Source organism: Ranitomeya imitator, chromosome 10, assembly GCF_032444005.1.
Source record: "Ranitomeya imitator isolate aRanImi1 chromosome 10, aRanImi1.pri, whole genome shotgun sequence".
NCBI lineage: Eukaryota > Metazoa > Chordata > Amphibia > Anura > Dendrobatidae > Ranitomeya > Ranitomeya imitator.
Genome location: NC_091291.1, coordinates 90,808,373 through 90,835,567, shown reverse-complemented (window position 1 = coordinate 90,835,567; position 27,195 = coordinate 90,808,373). Strand labels below are relative to the sequence as shown.

Sequence of the window (27,195 nt, the reverse complement as noted above, 5' to 3'; positions counted from 1 at the left end):
GGTGACTGTTTCCGAACGTTTCCGGAGTTAGCCGAGGGCAAGAACGAGAATTTCCGAACGCTAAGCCTTCTGTATCCGGAACTTGCCGAGTGCCGGGACCAGCGTTTCCGAAGCTGCGCAGTAGGAGCGGCAGAGTGAAGCGCCCGCAGAGCACAGTGTTTCCGCTGCCGGGCTCGGGGTAGAGCCGGCCTAGTGTTTGCTGCGCTCCGGACTCCTGACTAGCGCCCTCCCACGTAGCTGACAGCGGCGGAGACATCACCGGCTGCGGCCTGGCTTGTACGTGAGGCGGAGGGAGGAAAGGACGGAGGGAGGCCGGGAGCTTCCCCCGGTGCGGGACACAGGGAGAGCCGGAGGTACCGGGTGAGAGACCGAGGGAGGCCCGCGGGGGAATCCAGCACCATGATCAAACTCTTCTCCCTGAAGCAGCAGAAGAAGGAGGAGGAATCAGCCGGCGGCACCAAGGGCAGCAGCAAGAAGGCGTCCGCGGCACAGCTCCGCATCCAGAAAGGTGAGAGGCCGAGCGTGTGCCCGGCCCCCGGGGGGCGCTGTCCTGACACTGAGCTGCCCGGCCTCCGGGGGGCGCTGTCCTGACACTGAGCTGCCCGGCCTCCGGGGGGCGCTGTCCTGACACTGAGCTGCCCGGCCCCCGGGGGGCGCTGTCCTGACACTGAGCTGCCCAGCCTCCGGGGGGCGCTGTCCTAACACTGAGCTGCCCAGCCTCCGGGGGGCGCTGTCCTGGCACTGAGCTGCCCGGCCTCCGGGGGGCGCTGTCCTAACACTGAGCTGCCCAGCTTCCGGGGGGCGCTGTCCTGACACTGAGCTGCCCGGCCTCTGGGGGGGCGCTGTCCTGACACTGAGCTGCCGGGCCTCCGGGGGGCGCTGTCCTGACACTGAGCTGCCCAGCCTCCGGGGGGCGCTGTCCTGACACTGAGCTGCCCAGCCTCCGGGGGGCGCTGTCCTGACACTGAGCTGCCCGGCCTCCGGGGGGCGCTGTGCTGACACTGAGCTGCCCAGCCTCCGGGGGGCGCTGTGCTGACACTGAGCTGCCCGGCCCCCGGGGGGCGCTGTCCTGACACTGAGCTGCCCGGCCCCCGGGGGGCGCTGTCCTGACACTGAGCTGCCCAGCCTCCGGGGGGCGCTGTGCTGACACTGAGCTGCCCGGCCTCCGGGGGGCGCTGTGCTGACACTGAGCTGCCCGGCCTCTGGGGGGCCCTATCCTGACACTCAGCTGCCTGGCCTCTGGGAGGGGGGTCTCCTCTGCGCACTCGGCTGCCCGGCCTCTGGGGGGCGCTGTCCTGACAGACATTAATCTCTCTGTTCCCACAATGCACTGGTTTAAGCAAGTGTGTGCTCTGATCCGTAGATGTCAGGGCTGGTCTCCGTTTCCTAGGGGGCGATGATGTCATTGTCAGGGCCTTTTTCTGTGCCTTGGGGGGCGATGATGTCATGGTCGGGGCCAGTCTCGGTGCCCTGTGGGGCGATGATGTCATGGTCGGGGCCAGTCTCGGTGCCCTGTGGGGCGATGATGTCATGGTCGGGGCCAGTCTCGGTGCCCTGTGGGGCGATGATGTCATGGTCGGGGCCGGTCTCGGTGCCCTGTGGGGCGATGATGTCATGGTCGGGGCCGGTCTCGGTGCCCTGTGGGGCGATGATGTCATGGTCGGGGCCGGTCTCTGTGCCCTGTGGGGCGATGATGTCATGGTCGGGGCCGGTCTCTGTGCCCTGTGGGGCGATGATGTCATGGTCGGGGCCGGTCTCTGTGCCCTGTGGGGCGATGATGTCATGGTCGGGGCCGGTCTCGGTGCCCTGTGGGGCGATGATGTCATGGTCGGGGCCGGTCTCGGTGCCCTGTGGGGCGATGATGTCATGGACGGGGTCGGTCTCGGTGCCCTGTGGAGCGATGATGTCGTCATGGTCGGGGCCGGTCTCTGTGCTCTGTGGGGCGATGTCATGGTCGGGGCCGGTCTCTGTGCCCTGTGGGGCGATGTCATGGTCGGGGCCGGTCTCTGTGCCCTGTGGGGCGATGATGTCATGGTCGGGGCCGGTCTCTGTGCCCTGGGGGGCGATGATGTGATGTCGGGGCCGGTCTCTGTGCCCTGTAGGGCGATGATGTCATGGTCGGGGCCGGTCTCCGTGGTTATGGCCTCACATTTTCTATGCACAGTGTATAGAGATGTTCTGTGCAGTTGCTGTTTTGCCTTTACCTTGTAGCCATAGAGTGTGACACCCCATTGGGGTACTTTGCGGTATTGGAGGGGCTCTCATCGGGCTGTCGGGGTGTGCAGGGGCTCTGCTCTGGAGGACCAATGGTGGGGGATCACATCTATTAGTGAGAGCATAGTCACAGAGATCTCTTGTGATCTGAGCTGTGGGCAGCATCCATTCTTGCTGCCATTGATCCTGTGTCTCACTTGATATGTTATATTAGATAACTCTTTAATTTTTGTTTCCTTCGGCAGCCGATCATGGAGCTCCTCCAAGCAGCTGATAACAGAAAACAATAGATTCATCTGAATAGTGCCATATAAACACTAGAGAAGTGTTGGCAGGTGACACTAATGTGTATGGCAACCTCTCCCCCCACCCCCCCCCCCCTTCAAAAAAAAAAATGTAATTAATAAACTGTAGGACCCCCTAAAAAATAACACTCTGGATAAGGCTTCATCCTCAGCATGGCTGATCCTCTTGTCCCAATACTGCCGGACTCCCTGTTCCTGAGTCCACATCCTGCCCAAAATGATGGGTATGTCTGACACGTGATATGTACAGGAGATGAACTGGTTCAGGAGTGACCTCTGCTTGATCTGCTGCACATCATCCACCACAAGAAGCCGCCTTTTCAGACATAGACTGGTACTTCACAGTAGACCTGTTGATTTCGGCACCAACAGCCACCCCGCACTGCCGCCCCTCGCATTCCTCAGCATGAACCGTCTACACACAGTAACATCCACTGCAGACTCACAGCATTTACTGAGAAATCGCTATACCAAGACCCACATTATTAACAGTTAGGCATTACATCCTAATCCTTGTCTGGGGGGCTTCTAAATGGTAGTATGCAGTTCAGGAGATTTGGGGTGGTCTACCAGTGAGATTCCCTGACATAAGCAGTCCCTCACCTGACTGGGTATGTGTAGTAATGCAGCTAAGCTCCATTGACATTAACGGGGGCTGAGATACAATCGCACCCACCTACGGGCTACTTTTTGTTTACAGACCTTCAGTAGTGCCCCCCTCCCTGCTACCTAGTCTCCGTAGCCGGTGCCCCCCTGCCTGCTGCCGAGTCTCCGTAGCCGGTGCCCCCCTGCCTGCTGCCGAGTCTCTGTAGCCCGCCGGTGCCCTCCTGCCTGCTGCCGAGTCTCCGTAGCCCGCCGGTGCCCCCCTGCCTGCTGCCGAGTCTCCGTAGCCCGCCGGTGCCCCCCTGCCTGCTGCCGAGTCTCCGTAGCCCGCCGGTGCCCCCCTGCCTGCTGCCGAGTCTCCGTAGCCCGCCGGTGCCCCCCTGCCTGCTGCCGAGTCTCCGTAGCCCGCCGGTGCCCCCCTGCCTGCTGCCGAGTCTCCGTAGCCCGCCGGTGCCCCCCTGCCTGCTGCCGAGTCTCCGTAGCCCGCCGGTGCCCCCCTGCCTGCTGCCGAGTCTCCGTAGCCCGCCGGTGCCCCCCTGCCTGCTGCCGAGTCTCCGTAGCCCGCCGGTGCCCCCCTGCCTGCTGCCGAGTCTCCGTAGCCCGCCGGTGCCCCCCTGCCTGCTGCCGAGTCTCCGTAGCCCGCCGGTGCCCCCCTGCCTGCTGCCGAGTCTCCGTAGCCCGCCGGTGCCCCCCTGCCTGCTGCCGAGTCTCCGTAGCCCGCCGGTGCCCCCCTGCCTGCTGCCGAGTCTCCGTAGCCCGCCGGTGCCCCCCTGCCTGCTGCCGAGTCTCCGTAGCCCGCCGGTGCCCCCCTGCCTGCTGCCGAGTCTCCGTAGCCCGCCGGTGCTGCCGAGTCTCCGTAGCCCGCCGGTGCCCCCCTGCCTGCTGCCGAGTCTCCGTAGCCCGCCGGTGCCCCCCTGCCTGCTGCCGAGTCTCCGTAGCCCGCCGGTGCCCCCCTGCCTGCTGCCGAGTCTCCGTAGCCCGCCGGTGCCCCGCTGCCTGCTGCCGAGTCTCCGTAGCCCGCCGGTGTCCGCCTGCCTGCTGCCGAGTCTCCGTAGCCCGCCGGTGCCCCCCTGCCTGCTGCCGAGTCTCCGTAGCCCACCGGTGCCCCCCTCCCTGCTGCCGAGTCTCCGTAGCCCACCGGTGCCCCCCTGCCTGCTGCCGAGTCTCCGTAGCCCACCGGTGCCCCCCTCCCTGCTGCCGAGTCTCCATAGCCAATGGGACACATTTAGAATTGAACGTTCTGTAGGGTTTCTGGACTTAGACGTTCACCTTCATGCCGGGCTTTCCCTTCTTCATGAGGTTTACAAGCTGAAGTCTGAGTCAGGTGCTCTCTAGCAGCTCGCTTGTTGCAGCAAAAAAAAAAAAAAACAGTTTTCAACAATAACGTACTGAATAACATTTGTGCTGACTATGATTTTGTTCTGAGAAATAGTGTCTCCTCCATCAGATCCTCCTTCATGACCTCAAATCTGATCTATTTCCTTTAAGTCTAGAGAACAACCTCTCTACACTAACTTGGGTGGGTGGCAAAGCGGTAACCACATGGGTAATATCTCTAACAACGTCAGGGTATGAAGGAATTGCCTCCTGCACAGTCAGTTTTGATGAACGGTACTCCTCATCTGATGAGGCTGAAGATAATGGTGGCAGAAGCACTGTTACGACGCAAGTCCTGTTGCTCTTGGCTGTCCTGTAGCCCACTCATCCTAACCACTACTTCAGTCAGAGCTTCTTTTCCTTTAGTAAGCTGTTGATCATCCAGCAATATAGGATGACTCGGTTCCACATAAACAGCTGCCAGAAGAATGTTATTTTTCTAATAGCAGTGTCTCTCTTCGTTTAATTAAAGCAGCAATACCATCTGCGATTAAACCTCCTCTTTGGGACAAGCAAAACAGCAAGTTCCTCCACTCCTTAATAAAAAAATTCTAGGAGTTAAATCATCAGGTTCTAATTTTTTTGTCACTGCAAATGGGTGATGAAGCAATTCCTTCAATTCAGCCACCTGTGTCCATTGACCTTCATGTAGTGTTACCTGAAGGTTGGCCATGTCTACAAGAAAGGGTTTCAGCTCAAGCAGTCGCTCATTCTTTAATTAGATGCTGCTGCACCGAGTGGCTTGATCTACAGTTGCCCCTTTTCCAGCACGTCTCTTCAAGATGGAATCAATTGTAGGGGTTCTGGCAGCAATAGTCAATTTCCTCACTTTGCCAATCAGCGTTCCAGCTTGTTCCTCTGCAGACTATATCTTATAGCCAGCTGCAGCATGTGCACAACACAGCGCATGTGATGAATAGGAGAAAGCTTTGAAACAGCTTCAACAAAATCATCCAGTTGTAAAGTATCATCTTGCTGTTCGTCTGTAGTAATATCTGTCTGTTCCTCAGTTACAGGACTGTGGCCTTCCATCTCAAACATACTGAATCTGAAGTTATCTTCTAGCTGCTGTTCACCTTCATTATTCTCATTAATCAGTTTATTTGTACTCATCATGTTTGAAGCATTGTCAGATACAATAGCAAGAACTTGATATTTTTTGAGTTCATAGTCTTGCAGAACTTTTTCCACTAAGGCCAGGAGAAACTGGCTGGTGTGGTTAGCTTTAGCATCTTTTACTGCCGTGTCTTGGTAACAATTTTCTTGTTGTCACAAACAAATCAAATGTTGAGAGCAAAATAGTTCACTCTGTGACTTGTGCGGGCATCCTTTTTAAGAAATATAGTGTTTCCTGAGACTTTTTAAGTCCTCCTTTTGGTTAAGGGCTTCTTCAGTCACTAATTTTCTAATACTTTCTCTTTCAAGAGAATCACCATGTTTGCAGGCCATTTGTGATGAGAAATAGGTCTAAGGGAGAGAGCATGAATCTCCATTTCTCTACCTAACAGCGGAGGTTGGCACCCTATGGGGAAATGCAGTGCCGTCCCCGCTCCACGTTGACTCGCCCTAACTGACCCTGATGGGGATCCCTCAACAAGCCACCACCAACATCCGTAAAAGTGCAATACAAACTTTCTGAAACCTGACACTATATTCCATTTTGGTAATAACTGTGTGAGTGCCCGTTATTTAATACATGTAGATCACTATGTTCTCACTTTCTAGGTATGTTATTAGATAAATGAATCCTTCTAATAGTCATAAAGATTGTTGCAGCTGGACCAAGAATATATTTACTGGGATCCAACCAACTCTTTTAGGTACTAGGGCATTTAGTAATAAGTTGGCGGTAGCTTGCTGAGCAAGGACTAAACCACCAAAGCAGCAAGTCTCAAAACTTTTGGCGATAACTGTAGACTGAAAAGTAATGCTAATTGAAATATATACCGTATATATTTATTTATATATAAACATTTTCTCAATCATCTGGTCGCTTCGTCTATATAGCACTGGGTTCTCCTTGCATTCACCAGGCTGTTGTTTGTATTTCAGATATTAACGAACTAAATTTGCCGAAGACGTGTGAAATAGAATTCTCAGACCACGACGACCTTCTTAATTTCAAACTAGTCATCTGCCCCGATGAGGTAAGTGTCTGGTGTGAAGCCCCCAGGACTTGCTGGCCATAGCCCCTGTTGGAGCGTACTGACTGTAGGTATGCCTGGACTGCAGCCTATGTACTACCAGGACAAAGTAATGTACTAGCATCTATATGTGAGGGGCCACATTATTAGGGACACCCATCTAGTAATGCATTTCATCTTCATAACTACTAATTCATTGTTGCATCAACTCCAATGGGTGATACAAGCATTCTGCTGGAATATTGGTCCATGCGGATAGACCGCTTCTGGATCCTGGAAATTCAGAGTAGCCCTTACAATCGGGTAGACCCCCACACGGCCCAGTAACAGTCTGTGCTCCCAAGTGATGGGCGTTGGGCACAGCTGAGGTTGCAGGGGGCGCTGTGATACTTGGCCGCTGTGCAGTATCCATTTCATTATAGGTATTTATGTTGTAGAGCAGCCTGCACTTGTGATAAGATGCTCAGCTGCTACTCTGCAATACATAGCATTTATTAGTTTTCATTTTTCTGGCGAGGGAAATATAATTTAGTGCATTAATAAAAAGCAAAAAAGCATTCATGCATCTTTTTACTGGGTCTTATCTTGGATGCCAGATCCTGAATACTGAATTACAGGAGACACGCTTCAGTAGTCAGCAATGGAAAGGTTTCATTTTTTCCCTATATTTCTATTATTAGGTCAGTTGTAAAAGTGATGGTGCTGTGAGTCACAATAGTGGCACAGTTTTATCACAGCTCATGGATGAGTACTTGTCTCTGTGCAGCTTTGATCACAGTTTACCTCTATATACGCTATATGGGCAAAAGTATTGGGCCAAATTTACATTACAACTACAGGAGCTTTCATGACATCCCAATGTAAATCCACTGGCATTAATATGACCTCCTCCCCTCCATTGCTACTAAAACAGGAACCCTCTACAGGACTTTGGAGATGTCTGAGGGATGGGCGAACCCAAACAGTTTAGTTCAACATCCGTACCGAACACCTACTGTTCAGGTTCGGCCCCTGGAACAACGGGTGTTTCTCGTGCTGTCATCTGCACGACAACGCGAGAAATACTGGTGGCTCTGATCGGCGGGAAGATCATTACCACCGGTCAGAGCGCTGTGGCTCCCATTCTGCTGTGAACGGAGGTAAAAAGTTTACCTCTGGTCACAGGTGTCAGCTGATGGGACTACTGATGGGAATATTCATCAGCCGGCTACAAATAAATACCATATATACTCGTGTATAAGCCGAGATTTTCAGCACATTTTTTTTGTGCTGAAAACACCCCCTCGGCTTATACACAAATTATGGCCCAGAAATCCAGCGGGTGAGGGGAGCAGCGGCAGGAGCCGGCGGCTGTGACATCATACTCACCCTCCTCACGCCGTCGCTGAACATCCCTGCATATGCGTTGTCCTGGTGCTGCAGCGCTTCTTGTGCTGAGCGGTCACGTGTTACTTCTCATTAAGGTAATGAATATGCACGCATGTCTTCACTCCCATAGGTGTGGCGTGCATATTCAGTACCTTAATGAGCGGTACCACGTGACCACTCAGCACAGGAGAGGAGACCTGCCGGCGCCTGGACAACAGAGATGCAGGGATGTGCAGCGACCGCGCAAGGAGGGTGAGTACGATGGGGGGAGGACGGGGAAGCCCAGCTATGCATACAAGGACGGGGGAGCCCAGCCATGCATACAAGGGGGGGGGGGGGGGACTGGGGAAGCCCAGCCATCCATAGATGACAAGTGAGGACGGTGGAAGCCCAGCCATGCATACAACGGGGGGAGGACGGGGGGGGGGGGAGCCCAGCCATGCATACTAGGATGGGGGAGCCCAGCCATGCATACAATACAAGGACAGGATGGGGGAGCCTCACAAAGCAGGACAGGGATGAAGGGGACAATGCATACCCGGTTTATACTCGAGTCAATTAGCTTACCCAGTTTTCCAAGGCAAAATTAGGTGCCTCGGCTTATACTCGAGTATATACGGTAGTAAAAAAAAATGGCGTGGTTTCCCCTGTATTTTTGATAACCAGCCAGGCAAAACTGACAGCTGCGGACTTAAACCTTCAGCTGTCATCGTTACGAAGGCTGGTTATCAAGCATAGAGGGGTCCCCCACTCCATTGTTTTCTTTTTATTTATTTATTTAACGTTTAAAATAAAATAAAAAAAAAAATGTGGGGTCCCCCACCATTTTTGACAACTATCCAAGCTAAAGCAGGCAACTGGGGACTGGTATGCTTTGGCTTGTAAGGGGTCATGGATATTGCCCCCTCCTAGCCTAAAAATAGCCGCCCGCAGCCGCCAGAAAAGTCGCATCTATTAGATATGCCAATTCTGGTGTTTTGCCCGGGTCTTCCCACTTGCCCTGTAGCGGCAGCAAGTGGGGTTCATATGTGTGGGGTTGATGTCACCTTTGTATTGCCCGGTGACATCAAGCCCACGGATTAGTAATGGAGAGGCATCTATAAGACACCTATCCATTACTAATTTTCTAGTTATATTGTAAATAAACACACAGCCAGAATAAAGTCCTTTATTTGCAATAAAAATAAAAACTTTTATTTATAAGCAACATACACAGTTATACTTACTTAACCCCCATTTCATTGAAGCCAACGTCTCCTGTAAAAAAATAAAAAGCAATTGGAGTGAAAAGGTCTCGCAGGGTAGTGCTGAGCTCAGTCTCAAGGTGAACTTGCTAAGCTCAGCGCTGCACCGACTTTTTCTCACCATGCAAGCGGTGATCACACCGAGGTCACCGCAGTTCAGGGGCCTGTCTGGGAAAGCAGCCTCAGTGACCTGCGGTAACCTTGATGACATCACCGCTACTAGTTCATTCCCCAGTGGTTTTCAGCCTGGATGGTTGCATCTTGGCATCGTCCAGGTTGAAAACAATTATCACAGACATGGATGGGACAGAACATCGGACAGGTGAGGAATATGGTTGTTTTTTATTTTTGTTGTTTTACAGGAGACGATGGCTTCAGTGTAATGGGATTTAGGTTAGTATAACTGTGTCTATTTTTAAATAAAAAAGTAAAAAATGAGGAGGAGCAGGGCAAAGCGCCAGAATTGGCACATCTAATAGATGCTCTTTTTTGGGGGTGGCTGTGGGCTGCTATTTTTAGACTGGGGAGGCAGGTGGAGGATATCCATGGCTCCTTATCAGTCTGAGAATACCAGCCCGAGCTGTCTGCTTTAGCTTGGTTGGTTGTCAAAAATGGGAGAGACCTAACAACAACTTTTTTAAAAAATTATTTAGATAATAATAAAAAAAAAGCTGTAGGGATCCCTCTATTCTTGATAACCAGCCTTGCTAACGCTGACAGCTGAGTTATCAAAAATCAGTGGGAGGCGCAGCTCTCTGACCGGCGGTAATGGTCAGAGGCCGTGTTTCCTGCGCTGTTATGTGCATGACAGCATGGCAAACACCGGATGTTCGGGCCCCCCATTCCTATGAATAGGGTCCGGGTACTGTTCTGGTACCTAACCCAAACTTTTTTTTTTTTTTAACTGTTCCGCCGAACCCGCCAGACCCATACATGCAGGGGTTCGCCAATCACTTCTTGTGAAGTTAGACACTGATATTGGAGGAAACGGCTGGGCTCACAGTCTCCATTATAGTTCATCCCAAAGGGTTTGGATGAGGCTGAGATCGGGGCTCTGAGCATTGCTTTGGGCACAGTCATGTCAGAAAGTGTCATTCGCCCAACTGTGCCCCACAAAGTATGAGACTACAATTGTCCAAAATACCTTGCTATACTGAAGCATTGAGCCCCCATTGCTGGAATTAAGGGACCGCTGACTGCTCGTAAAAAACAATCCAAAGCATTATCTCTGTCCCCCAAGCTGTATAGCGGGCACAGCGCGGTCAGACAGGTAACATTCTCCCAGAATTCACCATAGTCCAGACTCGTCCATCAGACCCCAGATAGAGAAGTGTGATCCATCACTGCACAGAATGGTGCAGTGGTGGCAGCTTTACACCACTCCGTCCGACGCTCAGCATTGTGATTGGTGATGTAAGGTTTGCATGCAGCTGCTCTGCCTTGGAGTTCCTGGCGGGGGTGCAGTGATTTTGCTGGTGTTAAAGGGGTTGTCTAGTCCAAATTGATAAGTCTGCAGTCATTGTGTTTAACTGCAGACTTATGACTCCCCCAGTGCACAGAAAGCACTGCTGGGATTCACCGGGACCAGAGTGTATGTGTGAGTTGTATATACTCCCAGCAAGGGCCCATCTGGTGGGTGCGGCCTCGCTCCATACACTTGAATTGAGCGAGGTCTGCCCCGTCCTACTGATGCAGCATTCCTGTCAGCATGGCCGACTAGAGGCTCTGGCCAGGAGTATGTATAACTCATGCATATCCTCTGGTTCCGGCTCAGAAACTAGCAATCCCCAGGGATTAATAAGTCTGCAGTCACGGTGACTGCAAACATCGATTTGAACTGGACAACCCCTTTAATGCTGATGATGTTAAAGGGGAGTTGAACTTTGCATTTATGGAGTCAGCAGAGCGTTTGTGACTTTTATTCACTCGTTGACCCCACTCTGTAATGTTCGTGGCTGAGTTGATGCGGTTCCTAACACTTCTCAGTAAGCTGCCGCCTCCCCAACCGCCCGAGCTGCCGCCTCCCCAACCGCCCGAGCTGCCGCCTCCCCTACCTTCTGTCTCTTCCCCAGTATCCCGTAGAATGTAAGTCTGCAAGGACAGGGTCCTCTCCCCTCTGTACCGGTCTGTCATTGTAAATTTGTGTACTGTAATCGATATCTATAACTCTGTATGTAACCTCTTATGTACAGCACCATGGAATTAATGGTGCTATATAAATAATAATAATAATAATATCACTCACAAGTGATGGTGGAAGATTTAGGAGGAAGAAATGTCATGTTCTGACTTGCTACTCCAGTGGCTCCTACAACAGGGCCGCACTGGTATTAGTGATCTCTGCACCACCAGCCGTTCTGTCACATGTTAGTAAATACAGACAGTATTGTGAGGGGCCGGGTGTTCTATACCGGGGACGACGGCATGGCGAGGGACCGGATGTTCTATACCGGGGACGACGGCATGGAGAGGGGCCGGATGTTCTATACCAGGTCAGACGGCATGGCGAGGGACCGGATGTTCTATACCGGGGCAGACGGCATGGAGAGGGGCCGGATGTTCTATACCAGGTCAGACGGCATGGAGAGGGGCCGGATGTTCTATACCAGGTCAGACGGCATGGAGAGGGGCCGGATGTTCTATACCGGGGCAGACAGCATGGAGAGGGGCCGGATGTTCTATACCAGGTCAGAAGGCATGGCGAGGGACCGGATGTTCTATACCAGGTCAGACGGCATGGAGAGGGGCCGGATGTTCTATACCGGGGCAGACAGCATGGAGAGGGGCCGGATGTTCTATACCGGGGCAGACAGCATGGAGAGGGGCCGGATGTTCTATACCAGGTCAGACGGCATGGCGAGGGGCCGGATGTTCTATACCAGGTCAGACGGCATGGCGAGGGGCCGGATGTTCTATACCGGGGCAGACAGCATGGAGAGGGGCCGGATGTTCTATACCGGGTCAGACGGCATGGCGAGGGACCGGATGTTCTATACCGGGGCAGACAGCATGGAGAGGGGCCGGATGTTCTATACCAGGTCAGACGGCATGGCGAGGGACCGGATGTTCTATACCGGGGCAGACGGCATGGCGAGGGGCCGGATGTTCTATACCGGGGCAGACGGCATGGAGAGGGGCCGGATGTTCTATACCGGGGCAGACAGCATGGAGAGGGGCCGGATGTTCTATACCGGGGACGACGGCATGGCGAGGGGCCGGAGGTCCTATACCGGGGACGACGGCATGGCGAGGGGCCGGAGGTCCTATACCGGGGACGACGGCATGGCGAGGGGCCGGAGGTCCTATACCGGGGACGACGGCATGGCGAGGGGCCGGAGGTCCTATACCGGGGACGACGGCATGGCGAGGGGCCGGATGTTCTATACCGGGGCAGACGGCATGGCGAGGGGCCGGATGTTCTATACCGGGGCAGACGGCATGGAGAGGGGCCGGATGTTCTATACCGGGGCAGACGGCATGGAGAGGGGCCGGATGTTATATACTGGGGCCAACGGCATGGTGAAGGGCCAGATGTTCTATGCTGGGGCTGGGTGTTAGACACGGGGGATGACTGATAGTCTGAATTCAATGATTAAGACATGGGGCTGATACTTTTCTCCGTATATTTGGTAAATGCTAAATATAAAATAAATATTATTATTATTATTATTATTATTAAATGCTATTAATACTATTGCATGGCGCCATCTAATTTGATTACATGTACAGCTGCAGGTTAGGTTGGTAAGCCCAGTGCCAGTCTGCACCAGGAAAGCTCTGGAAATATTGTCATTGTGTCAGGTACAGGTCTGTAAGGAATAATACTGAGGCTTTTCAGGAACTGATCCCTTTAATCCATTCTCCTGGAGAGCTGTACCTTGCTATATAGGATTGTTGTAAATCTGATCAGTATTGTGTAACTGTCGCTCTTTTTCTTGCTTTAGGGCTTTTACAAAGGTGGAAAATTTGTTTTCAGTTTTAAGGTAAGTTATCAGTGAGACACAGAATGCTACTAGGTGACAAGCCCACGGGGCCCGTTCACATGAGCGTATGAAAAATGTCCGTTTCACCCAGTTGGTGGCACTGAAGTCCTCGTCCTCTGAAGAGGCAATTTGCATATTTAACTTCCCAGAGGAACATTACAAGGCTTATAAGTCTCCTCACACTGGCATGTCACTCTCCACAACATTACCCCTTAGATCTTGCTTTGATCCAGAGTATTCTTTTTCTCACTTGTCTCCGTGTACAAAATTATATTTTTTTTGTTATTAAAATTTACAAAACCATTTACTGTTTCCTGATATGGAATTACAAAGTGTCTGCTAAAAAAGAAAACGGATGCTATATACCGATGTGCTGTATGACCTTCATTTTCTGATTTTTCTTGTTTTTTTTTTTTCTTCGCTCCCATATCTGACCCAGCAAACTAGTACATACTGCAATTTCTTTTTCACATGTAGATTCAATCAGTGAAAAAAAAAGTCATCTGAAAGCCCAATAAATAGCGCTGGTCCTAGTGTTTTCCGTGCGCGGTTCTTTTTTTTTTTTTTTTTCACAGACAGCACGCTCATGTGAAACCAGCCGCGGGAAAAGTTGAGACTTGACCACAAGTGACTTCTGTAAAACATTCTAACAAAAGAAACTATAGAGAATGTTGAACAGAAAATTGCAAAAATAACAATTGCAATGTAGAAATAAGACAGATTAAAAAGAAAAAAAAAAGTTTTTGGAAAAATTTTTTTTCTCTCCTTGTCTTTTTTTCATTCTATTGTTTGCTATGTGAAACAATGTTTAAATATTGGAATATTGTGTATGTTGTGATGTTCCCACTTGTTGATCCGTTACACGTGTTTGCACATAATGATGTCACAGTGGGGGAGCGTTAATGTATGTAAATGAAGGTGGGACATTATACCATTAAGGTACCGTCACACTAAGCGACGCTGCAGTGATACCGACAACGATGTTGATCGCTGCAGCGTCGCTGTTTGGTCGCTGGAGAGCTGTCACACAGACCGCTCTCCAGCGACCAACGATCCTGAAATCCCCGGTAACCAGGGTAAACATCGGGTTACTAAGCGCAGGGCCGCGCTTAGTAACCCGATATTTACCCTGGTTACCGTTGTAAATGTAAAAAAAAACAAACACTACATACTTACATTCCCGGTGTCTGGTCAGGTCCCTCGCCTTCAGCTTCCCGCACTGACTGAGCGCCGGCCGGAAAGTACAGCGGTGACGTCACCGCTGTGCTTTGCTTTACGGCCGGCCGGCGCTCACCAGTCAATACGGGAAGCTGACGGCGAGGGACCTGACCAGACACCGGGAATGTAAGTATGTAATGTTTGTTTTTTTTTACATTTACAACGGTAACCAGGGTAAACATCGGGTTACTAAGCGCGGCCCTGCGCTTAGTAACCCGATGTTTACCCTGGTTACCAGTGAAGACATCGCTGAATCGGCTTCACACACGCCGATCCAGTGATGTCAGCGGGAGATCCAGCGATGAAATAAAGTGCTGGACTTTCCCCAGCGACCAACGATCTCCCAGCAGGGGCCTGATCGTTGGTCGCTGTCACACATAACGATTTCGTTAACGATATCGTTGCTATGTCACAAAAAGCAACGATATCGTTAATAATATCGTTATGTGTGAAGGTACCTTTACTAGTGATGTCACAGTGGGGGAGCGTGAATGTATGTAAATGAGGGAGGGACATTATACAATTAAGACTGCTAAAGGCGAAACGCGTCCACACCAGAACACTGCCCGCTTTGTGATCTGTTAATTGGATATGTAATAAAGCTGACAAGATTATCGGAAACACCAGTTTTTTCTTTTCTTTTTTTTTTCTTTCTTTCTTATATTGAAAATGTAAAATACGCAAGGATTGAATAAAAAAATCTACCATGTTCGCAGTATAGTGGATGTGATGGTCCCGACCTCTGGGGTCTCCCACATGCAGCAAATATCATCACAAATAATATAGAAAGTGCTGCCTGCTGCTTCTGTGCCCTCTACCACCCTCTTCTTTTTTTTTTTTTCTGCCGTGACTCCATCTTTCCAGCAAAGTGTAAGATCCTCAGCTTAGCTCCCTACACAGGGCATTGGTTGTAACCTCCCAGCTCCACGGCCATAGCGGGCAGCGCGTGGTGACGGATCGTGTCTGTCCATTGGCCCTTTGGACCACATACTGTGATAGATGTGGTGCTGACCCCGTGCACGTCGGGGGCTATTTGTGGTCAGACATTTATCATCTTTCCTTGGGCTTTGCAGGGTCTTGATACATGGCAGGATGTTACAGATGATACATTGTACATGTTAGTGGGAAACGTTTCAGTAATACTTCCATGGCTAGATGAAGAGAATGGGGCATCAGACTGCGCTGCTCGCCTGTCAGGATCATGGACCAGAGAAGTCCAAATAGATGGAATAGAGAATAGACTTTATTTCTACGCGTTTCGTGGTGATCACACCACTTCCTCAGGACAGTCTATACCTTTTTTGGGGGAGTGCTAGAACCTACAGTGTTAAAACATTTATTCTTTGTCAGGACCCTGCTACTGATGTTTTGAACCATTGAGCCGTGGGTGGATTTGATTGGATTGTTTTGTTTGGTGGTAGTTTCACAAGAGTCTGTGAAATCAAAGAGATAACAGTGGAAAAAAAAAAATCCCTGAGAATTATTTTTTATTTTTTCCTTTCAATTGAACAAATCAGTTGTTTCGTTGAGTCCATGGGGATTTATAGTGTTCAGCTTGTGAATCCAGAAGATCTCTTTTCTGTTGAGAGTCTGGACTCGATTAGGATTATCAAGGGGGACATGGTCAATAGGGATCACCCTGAAGGAGATCCTTTTGTTGTGATATATTGCATAATGCCTGGAAAGGCCATGCTGTAAAAATCCTTCTTTTATATTCTACCTGTGCAAGTTTATTCTTTTATGTTGCTGTTGCGTTGTCCTGCCCACATATAATTTCTTGCATTCCCATATAATGACATAGATGACAAAACTGGATTGGCAAGTCACATGGTATTTGATTTGAAACTCATCTGAATTTCCACTGTCTGATGAAAAAGTTTTTGTATCATGAATGATGCTTGAGCAACATAGGCATCTCGGGCTGGGGTGAACCTAGCCACACTGCTGCCTGAGGCGAACTTCAAAACGGCGCCCCCCCAAACACATATACAGTACAGCCCCCCTATAGGGCTCCCATCTCATATACAGTCCCCCCCATACATTACATAAGTGATAACTATTGTACACTCTACAATAGGTCATAAATCACAGTATAGTCCTCCATACAGTATTCTGGGCACCACAGTGATCCATACACAATAATGAGCCCCATATATTGCTCCATACAGTATAATGAGCCCCATATATTGCTCCATACAGTATTGTGGGCACCGCACAGCGCCCCATACAGAATTACATACCCCATATATTGCGCCATACAGGATAATGAGCCCCATATATTGCTCCATACATTGAGCCCCACATGATGCTCCATACTGTATAATGGCCACAGTGTGCTCCATACTGTATAATGGGCCCACATGATGCTCCATACTGTATAATGGGCCCACATGATGCTCCATACTGTGTAATGGGCCCACATGATGCTCCATACTGTGTAATGGGCCCACATGATGCTCCATACTGTATAATGGGCCCACATGATGCTCCATACTGTATAATGGCCCACATGATGCTCCATACTGTATAATGGCCACACATGATGCTCCATACTGTATAATGGCCACACATGATGCTCCATGCTGTATAATGGCCACACATGATGCTCCATCTACTATATAATCATCTAAGGGTCACTTCCGTCTGTCCTTCTTTCTTTCTGTCTGTCTGGCTCGGATATTCATTGGTCGCGGCCTCTGTCGTTCATGGAAATGCAAGTCACTGATTGGTCTCGCCAGATGCCTGTCATGGCTGCTGCGACCAATCAGCGACGGCCACAGTCCGATTAGTCCCTCCCTACTCCCCTGCAGTCAGTGCCCGGCGCCCGCTTCATACTCCCCGCAGTCAGCGCGCGTTCCATACTCCCCTCCAGTCACCGCTCACACAGGGTTAATGCCAGCGGTAACGGACCGCGTTATGCCGCGGGTAACTCACTTCGTTACCGCCCCTATTAACCCTGGGTGACCAACTTTTTACTATTGATGATGCATATGCAGCATCAATAGTAAAAAGATCTAATGTTACAAATAATAATAATAATAAAAAAAAAACATTCTCACCCTCCGACGTGCGCCCTCTCCTCGGCAGTGCGAGCGGCAGGTTCCGGTGCCAAAGATGCTATGCGAGAAGGGCCTGCCATGACGTCATGGTCATGTGACCGCGACGTCATCACAGGTCCTGCGCTCATACCAACCCTGGGTCTGGAAGCTGCCGCGTGCGCCGCACACAAGCGCCAGGGCCCCTCGGAAGGTGAATATATGTTTATTTTTTATTTTAAGTCTTTTTTAACCTGTTACATACGTGGCTGGGCAATATACTACGTGGCTGGGCAATATACTATGTGGCTGGGCAATATACTACGTGGCTGGGCAATATACTACGTGGCTGGGCAATATACTGCGTGGCTGGGCAATATACTGCGTGGCTGGGCAATATACTGCGTGGCTGGGCAATATACTGCGTGGCTGGGCACTATACTGCGTGGCTGGGCACTATACTACGTGGGCTGTGCAATATACTACGTGGACATGCATATTCTAGAATACCCGATGCGTTAGAATCGGGCCACCATCTAGTACTGTATAATGGGCCCACATGATGCTCTATACTGCATAATGGCCACACATAATGCTCCATACTGTATAATGGCCACACATGATGCTCCATACTGTACAATGGGCCCACATGATGCTCCATACTGTATAATGGCCACACATAGTTACTCCTACACACGCGGCTGCGCTCCGTACACCTTGCACACACGGCTCCATTCCGTACTCACACGGCTCTGCTCCATACACCTCGCACACACACCCCCGACTCTGCTCCATACACCTCGCACACACACCCCCGACTCTGCTCCATACACCTCATACACACCTGGCTCCGCTCCGTACACCTCATACACACCCGGCTCCGCTCCGTACACCTCATACACACACGGCTCCGCTCCATACACCTCATACACACACGGCTCCGCTCCATACACCTCATACACACACGGCTCCGCTCCATACACCTCATACACACACGGCTCCGCTCCATACACCTCATACACACACGGCTCCGCTCCATACACCTCATACACACACGGCTCGGCTCCGTACACCTCATACACACACGGCTCCGCTCCGTACACCTCATACACACACGGCTCCGCTCCAAGAAGTGGAAAGTTTATAAAATCTTTGCTGAGTTGAGATAACATCTAAAATTCATTACTTTCATGGCTGCCCCTTGTAATTAAACTCTTTCCTTCCACTGCTTTAAGAAATTCAGTTAATCGAGTGTCTGCATTGATACCAGGCACTCGCTCCTTGAATCTACTTCAATCTGATGGAGGGAGGCTGTGAACCCTGACAGACTTGCTGTGCAGCAGCAGCGATGTGGGGGGTGGCGAATGATGTATTTTATAGTTACTTTACTTACTGCTGCCGGTCCCAGCAATGTGTGTGTCTGTGTCCGACTCCCAGCACAGCAGCCAGCAGGTAAGGAGACCGGGCACCGCCTCTGCACCTCAGCCCGGGCAGGGTCACCTGCCGGGCACACCGCACGTTAGCTTGTTTGTGTCTGACACTGTCTGCAAGTGTCAGAGCAGGGATTGCAGGGAGAGTTGGGACCATGTGTGCTAACTTCTGACTGCCGCTCTGCCGCCCCCCTGTCTTTAGGAATGCTCCGCCGCTTGAAGCAAAGTATTCAACTTGCCTCATGATAGCAGCGTCAGTGATCTCGGGATGCCACATCTATAGGAGCCTTGTCTGGGCTTTTTTGTAGAGGGATTGAGATCCTCTTTTTTTTTATTTAGCCGGCTGGGGGCCAACATGTTTTTCAATGTTGGGGCCCTTCAAAACGTTATCAGGGGATTGCTGGGAAGAAGCTTCCCCAATATGGGATCATTAAGAAGTATGCCCCAATGTTTTTTCAGAACCAGGCGAATTATCTTGTTCTGGGCTGAAAAAGTGGTAATAAAATTGAAGCTGAACTTAGTATCAGATGCTGATTTTTTTTTTTTTTTTTTTTTATATTATGAGAGATTAAGTCTATCTGTTCTATTTTTTTGCTTTCAGAGAAGGCTCTATGGATCAATTTTTTGGGGTAACTTCTTTCAAGAAATCTATGTGATAAAACTTTTGATCGGTTAATGAAATCTATGTCCATACTGCAGTTCCTCTTGATTCTTTTATATTGGTTGAGCGGAATATTCCTCAACCATTTGGTGTAGTGTCCACTTTGATAATGGACATAACTGTTCGCATCCACAGGTTTGAAGTAGGTTCTTGTATGAATTTTTATATTGTCATGAAAAAAAGTGAGGTCAAGGAAGTCAACTGTGTCAGGGTTTACTACGGGGGTGAGCAGCAGCGGTTATGGCCTACTTCCCACACAGACTGTCATCCCGAGAGAGACTCATTGTGCAAACCATCGGAAACAAGTCTCAGCCGCAAATTGACCTCAATGACCCAACACCTTTCACAGAGGAGGATACTACAAGGATGAGGAAAGTATTCCATCAACTAGAAGACTTATTACGAGAGGAACTGCATTATTACATCGATGCACGGTTCATCTCTATTTACCTGGAGGTCTGAGGATCAACCATCTATCTGCCCCATATCATCATGCCCATTGGGGCATACTTCTTAATGATCCCATATTGGGGAAGCTTCTTCCCAGCAATCCCCTGATAATGTTTCGAAGGGCCCCAACATTGAAAAACATGTTGGCCCCCAGCCGGCTAAAGAAAAAAGAGGATCTCAATCCCTCTACAAAAAAGCCCAGACAAGGCTCCTATAGATGTGGCATCCCGAGATGCCTGTGCTCCAGCATCATTCATGATGCAAAAACTTTTTCATCAGACAGTGGAAATTCAGATGAGTTTCAAATCAAATACCATGTGACTTGCCAATCCAGTTTTGTCATCTATGTCATTATATGGGAATGCAAGAAATTATATGTGGGCAGGACAACGCAACAGCAACATAAAAGAATAAACTCGCACAGGTAGAATATAAAAGAAGGATTTTTACAGCATGGCCTTTCCAGGCATTATGCAATATATCACAACAAAAGGATCTCCCTCAGGGTGATCCCTATTAACCATGTCCCCCTTGATAATCCTAATCGAGTCCAGACTCTCAACAGAAAAGAGATCTTCTGGATTCACAAGCTGAACACTATAAATCCCCATGGACTCAACGAAACAACTGATTTGTTCAATTGAAAGGAAAAAAATAAAAATAAAAAATATATTCTCAGGGATTTTTTTTGTTTTGTTTTCCACTGTTATCTCTTTGATTTCACAGACTCTTGTGAAACTACCACCAAACAAAACAATCCAATCAAATCCACCCACGGCTCAATGGTTCAAAACATCAGTAGCAGGGTCCTGACAAAGAATAAATGGGTAGGTTCTAGCACTCCCCCAGCTTGAAAAAGTTATTCATTTGCTTAACTACTCTTTTTAATGTGTTTTTTTTGTATTTAGATTTTTACATGTATGAGCAATGGTTTTAAGTGCTATACTCAATTATATTTTATGATTGTTTTGTGTTTTTTAGGCCGGTTTCACACGTCAGTGTCTCCGGTAGGTGAGGTGACAGTTTCCTCACGTACTGGAGCCACTGACACACGTACACACATTAAAATCAATGCATCTGTTCAGATGTCATTGATTTTTTGCGGACCGTGTCTCCGTGTGCCAAACATGGAGACATGTCAGTGTTCGTGGGAGCGCACGTATTACACGGACCCATTAAAGTCAATGGGTCCGTGTAAAACACGTACCGCACACGGACGTTGTCCGTGTGCCGTGCAGGAGACAGCGCTCCAGTAAGCGCTGTCCCCCCCCCACTGGTGCTGAAGCCACGATTCATATCTTCTGTGCAGCAGCATTTGCTGCAGAGAAGATATGAATAATCCATTTTTTTTGTGGTTTTTCGTGTATAAAATAAAGGTCCATGTCCCCACCCCCTGTGTGCCCCCCCCCCCCCCCCCCCCCCTTCCCGCTGTTCTGAAAATACCCGGCTCCCTCGTTGGCTGTCGCTGCTTCCTCTCCCGGCCGCACCTTCTACTGTATGCGGTCAGGTGGGGCCGCCGATTACAGTCATGAATATGCGGCTCCACCTCCCATAGGGGTGGAGCCACATATTCATGACTGTAATCGGCGGCCCCACCTGACCACTCATACAGTAGAAGGTGCGGCCGGGAGAGGAAGCAGCGACAGCCAACGAGGGAGCCGGGTATTTTCAGAACAGCGGGAAGGGGGGGGGGGGGGCGCACAGGGGGTGGGGACATGGACCTTTATTTTATACACGATAAACTTAAAAAAAAAAAGGATTATTCATATCTTCTCTGCAGCAAATGCTGCTGCACAGAAGATATGAATCGTGGCTTCAGCACGATGCAGGGGACAGCGCTAAACTTTAGCGCTGTCTCCTGCACGCTCCGTATGGTACCCAGTGGGCACACGTGTGCCACACTGATGTGCCACATAAACGCAGGGGCACATGAACACGGATAATTCCGGTACCGATTTTTTTCCGGTACCGGAATTATCTGGACGTGTGGGACTGCCCTTATGATGTACATATATGTTTGAACATGTGTTTAAGTCAGATTCCCCACCCACTGGGTGTGGTGTGTTTTTTTTTTTTTTTTTTTTTTGAAAGGCGGCGTCTCCATGTGCCTTTTTTTGCTATAAATACAAGACCCTGTATGTGTATAGACTGTCCTGAGGAAGTGGTGTGATCACCACGAAACGCGTAGAAATAAAGTCTATTCTCTATTCCATCTATTTGGACTTCTCTGGTCCATGATCCTGACAGGCGAGCAGCGCAGTCTCTTCATCTAGCCATGGATCATCACATCGGGGCTTGCAGCAGCCGCCAATGCTAAGTGCAGTGGTTGTGTCTTACACACCCATAATAGGTGAGTGAATTTATACTATCTCTCACGAATATTCCATTATCTCGGATAAGACCCTATGTGCGCTCTATATTCCTTCTAGCTACCTAGTAATACTTCCATGTTATTCTGTAGAATGTAAGCCCGCGAGGGCAGGGTCCTCGCCCCTCTCAACCAGTCTGTCATTGTTAGTTTACTGTAAGTGATATCTGTAATTTTGTATGTCACCCCTTCTCATGTACAGCACCATGGAATCAATGGTGCTGTATAAATAATAATTCATAGCATAGGAGTCCAGTGGGCGGTCCTACTATTTCTGCATGCACAGTCATGGAGACAGCCAATCACTGAATAGGACCGCCCACTGGACTCCTACACATACAGACCACAGGGATATCAATGAATACACTACAGGAGTGACACCTCTTCTGTTTTTTGGATGTGTCAATAAGGTCTTGTATAGAGCAGTGCTGGCGCCGGGGAGCCCGAGGCCTCTATACGCCGGATTTGCAGATCCTGATATTCCTGCAGCGCTGACGCCCCCATGCGGGAGGATTGTGGTTTGCGGTGACCGATCATAGGGTTATATGTGGGCTTGATGGCTGCTTTGGTTGGTCATTGATTGCTTGTGTTTGACTCTCATGGTGCTTGTTCTTCTGCAGGTTGGACAGGGCTACCCTCACGATCCGCCAAAAGTGAAGTGTGAGACAATGCTATATCATCCAAACATAGACCTAGAGGGTAACGTCTGCCTAAATATTCTAAGGTATGCCGCCTCCTAAACCTTGGGCGATTGGGGTGTACGTCCTTCCTGCCACCCTCGGGCTGCAGAGCGACCTGGCTCCTCCATAATGGCCGAGATCCTGGAACCCTAAACACTTGTGAATGCAGTGACATTCCGGGGATAGGGCCGGTTGCCATCATTGCATCCCTACTACAGCTGCCTCTTCTCGCCATGCACCTGAATCCCTGTTACAGGCCTGTGCTCCTTTCTATGGGTGCGGTGAGTCCAGTAAGTTTATGGATCCCCAGTATTTTTGCTGTTGAGTTTGTGGTTAAAAGGGTCGGCCCACAGTTATAATTTAAAGGGAACCTGTCAGGCGGACAAACCGCAGACAGCATGAACCAGAGCCTGGCGGCACTATTGGAGACCGGTATATTATTCTCCCGGAAACCTTTCATAGAAAATGGACTTTGTAGAGGTAAAGGTGACAGACAGGTCTCTACCTGTACACAAACTTGATATTTTATTTGGCATTCCATAAAACAAAAAATAGAAAAATATTAAAAGACACAAAAAATACCCTGTAGGAGGAACCCCAGCACTATCCAGCAATGTAATGGTGAGTAAAAAATCCTGCACTAGAGCCCTATCATTAGGTGGACGTCCTGGAAATCCTAAAGATGCAAGTAACTGTTCAGGAGCAAGGGCACAGTAATATCTAGTGTAGGATAAAGGTGTAAGGAGTAAGTAAAATGGATCGTCAAACAAATCTGCACCTAAAGATGCATGAAGAGGCCAGAGCAAGTGACGCCGACGGCGTAAATGTAATGCTATGCAGAAAATTACAAGCCACAGTACCTCGAACACTTGGACCACAATGGAGGTGGTAGTGGATTGCCCGGGCGTTCCCCCTCACCCTGATGCATGTTTCGCCCTGAGCTTCTTCTGGGGGAGTGAAATCATGCTGTAATCATACACACAAGCTAACGTTCTTTGGCCAGCTGTTAGAATTTCCTGACTGGTTCCCTTTAAAGGGAATCTGTCACCAGGATTTTGCCATCTAATCTGAGGCAGCATAGTGTGGTGGCAGAGACCCTGGTTCCAGCAATGTTTCACTTACTGGGATGCTTGCTGTGTAGTTTCAATAAAATGACTATTATCTCTAGAGGACTAGTAAACCTGCTGCCATGTAGTCCTCGACATTCATGAGCTCTGTATAACCCCGCTCCCACCACTGACTGGCAGCTTTACACTGTGCATAGGCAGAAAGCTGCCAATCAGTGGTGTGGGTGGGGTTATACAGAGCTCAGCATTCAGAGACTTGGCAGAGCCATAGCAGATGAAAGTGATTTTATCAAAACTACAGCAAGCCGCTCAGGAAGTAGCACTGCTGGAATCAGGGTCTCTGCCCCTACATCATGCTGCTTTCAGATGGGGTAGCAAAATTCTGATGACCTATTCCCTTTAAAAGTGGTTCTCAAAATTGATCTTCAGGAGATTGTTGACAGCTCAGACCAGTAGTACGGTTGAGCCGCTGGTCCAAACAGTTCATACTACAAGCGGAGGCAGCATTGGAGGAGCGCAGTGGGACTGGAGCTGGTGAGATCCGGCGGTCCAGACATTTTCAGAGCAGCATTTGCTCCTAATATAGAAGACTGTCCACCTTTTGGTAGATTGCAGAGGTGGCCTACGTAATGAGCAATACTGAAAAAGAATTACAGATCCTCAGAGAGAGACTTATAATAACAAGTAACTTGCAGGGTTGATTGTTTTTACAAGCACGTTGCATTATATCAATTTAACAAATGTTGAACAAATCCATTTAACACTTTTGTTCTTCTGTTCACACAGGGAGGACTGGAAGCCTGTACTCACAGTAAACTCTATAATATATGGCCTGCAGTATCTGTTCTTGGTAAGTAAAGAACTAATAGTTTCTAGAAAGTGGTTTTTTCATCATAATTCTATGATTAGAGTATGTTAAGTTTTGTCACATGGCTCATGTAATGCCGGCTGCCATTACAAGCATTCATTCTGCTTTTTACCCCCTTATAGGAGCCAAATCCCGAAGACCCTTTAAATAAAGAAGCTGCTGAAGTTCTCCAGAATAACAGACGCCTGTTTGAACAGAACGTGCAGCGGTCAATGCGGGGGGGTTACATAGGATCCACCTACTTCGAACGCTGCTTGAAATAGAACTACGCAGCTATTGAGTGCGATACCCGCCATCCAGCTGAACCACCTGTTTCTACCCCTTCATCCTTTGCCATATTTCCTCTCTTCGCTCATTTATTCAAGAGTTAACCCCATTTACATTCGGCCACCACCACAAAAATAATAATAAAAGAAAATGATCCAAGCTGAGCTCCCAATGTGGAAAGAGCTATGCAAGGCCCTGCGCCTTCCCGTCCCTGCACCTTCCCGTCCCCTTTCGCCTTCCCGTCCCCTTTCTCCTTCCCGTCCCCTTTCTCCTTCCCGTCCCCTTTCGCCTTCCCGTCCCCTTTCGCCTCCCCGTCCCCTTTCGCCTCCCCGTACCCTTTCGCCTCCCCGTCCCCTTTCGCCTCCCCGTCCCCTTTCGCCTCCCCGTCCCCTTTCGCCTCCCCGTCCCCTTTCGCCTCCCCGTCCCCTTTCGCCTCCCCGTCCCCTTTCGCCTCCCCGTCCCCTTTCGCCTCCCCGTCCCCTTTCGCCTCCCCGTCCCCTTTCGCCTCCCCGTCCCCTTTCGCCTCCCCGTCCCCTTTCTCCTCCCCGTCCCCTTTCTCCTCCCCGGCCCCTTTCTCCTCCCCGGCCCCTTTCTCCTCCCCGGCCCCTTTCTCCTCCCCGGCCCCTTTCTCCTCCCCGGCCCCTTTCTCCTCCCCGGCCCCTTTCTCCTCCCCGGCCCCTTTCTCCTCCCCGGCCCCTTTCTCCTCCCCGGCCCCTTTCTCCTCCCCGGCCCCTTTCTCCTCCCCGGCCCCTTTCTCCTCCCCGGCCCCTTTCTCCTCCCCGGCCCCTTTCTCCTCCGGGAGGGAGCACTTGTGCACACACATAACATAGTACTTATTGTGCCGCCACCTGGCTCTGCGATACCTTACCATGCTCTTACGTCCTTCTATAATGGAGCGGCTGTTATTTCCTTAGGTTACTAATTGTTCTTGCCCTTTTGTTTTCTAATTTTTTTTTATGCCATCAAACATAATTCTGAGTTTTTTTTTTATCCCCCCCCCATTTCCTAGTTTTGACCCACCGTGAGTCGTTTCATCATTTTTTGGTGGCCTTACAATTTTTTTATTTGTCTCATTAACTTGATTTTTGACATTATAAATTCTTCAGAGGGGAAAAAAAATGATGGAATTGAACCCAAAAGACAATTTTTATTTAATTTGTAGCATCCATTCTATGAGCAACCTTGTATTTTGAGGCTCTTCTCCATTGTCTGAGGAGGGGGGGGATATTATGTACAACAAATCGCATATGGACCCCCACACTGTTTACTCGAGGCCTTTTTATTTTTAGTTTTTCTGGGGTCAAACAACATATACTTCCACATACTCAGCCGAGTGGTCTCTGTTAGTGGGATGGGGGGCTTGGTGCGTACGAGGCACTGTCCTCCTGCACCCTGATTTGTCCTTAGTCCATATAACAGCCTCATCTGCCCTTTCCCTCCCTTCCTCTGTGCGGGATCAAGGCTTTTTAAGTGCACGTATTTATTAATGAATGGGTTGAATAGACGAGCGGGGGGGTATAAAGAGCTCCGTTCTGGACCGGATCGAAAAACCTGACTGGCATTTTCACCTTCCACGTGAGGAAGCTTTTTCTTTTTTTTTTTTTGGTGGTCCTTGGGTGGCGATGGGCTCTGTACTCATCAGTTCAAACAGGTTTTAAGGCCAACATAATGGTGCCCCTCTCCCACCTCCTTTAGGACAGCCATGCCTGCGCCCTGATCTGTACGTCAGCGTGCCCGGGGGGCCAGAGGGTGCCCTTCTTCAGATGTAGAGTCTCATTCTCAAAACTTGGATTACTGTACAAGTAATGGGTACGTCAGGTTTTGATAAAGGGGCTCTTGGAGTCCACTTATTGATGTGTATGGTTTTAAATAATAAAACAAAAAGACAAAAAATAAATAAAATGTAAACCTGA

General features: G+C 49.7%; 1 protein-coding gene across 1 annotated transcript; it reads left to right on the top strand.

Moving 5' to 3' along the window:
* The first annotated feature begins 107 nt into the window (after positions 1-107).
* Positions 108-27,195, top strand: UBE2M (ubiquitin conjugating enzyme E2 M). Its single transcript, XM_069742268.1, has 6 exons — positions 108-508; positions 6,552-6,646; positions 13,200-13,238; positions 23,021-23,124; positions 24,934-24,997; positions 25,138-27,195. The coding sequence occupies exons 1-6, from the start codon at positions 400-402 to the stop codon at positions 25,276-25,278; spliced, it is 552 nt and encodes a 183-aa protein (XP_069598369.1). The 5' UTR covers positions 108-399; the 3' UTR covers positions 25,279-27,195.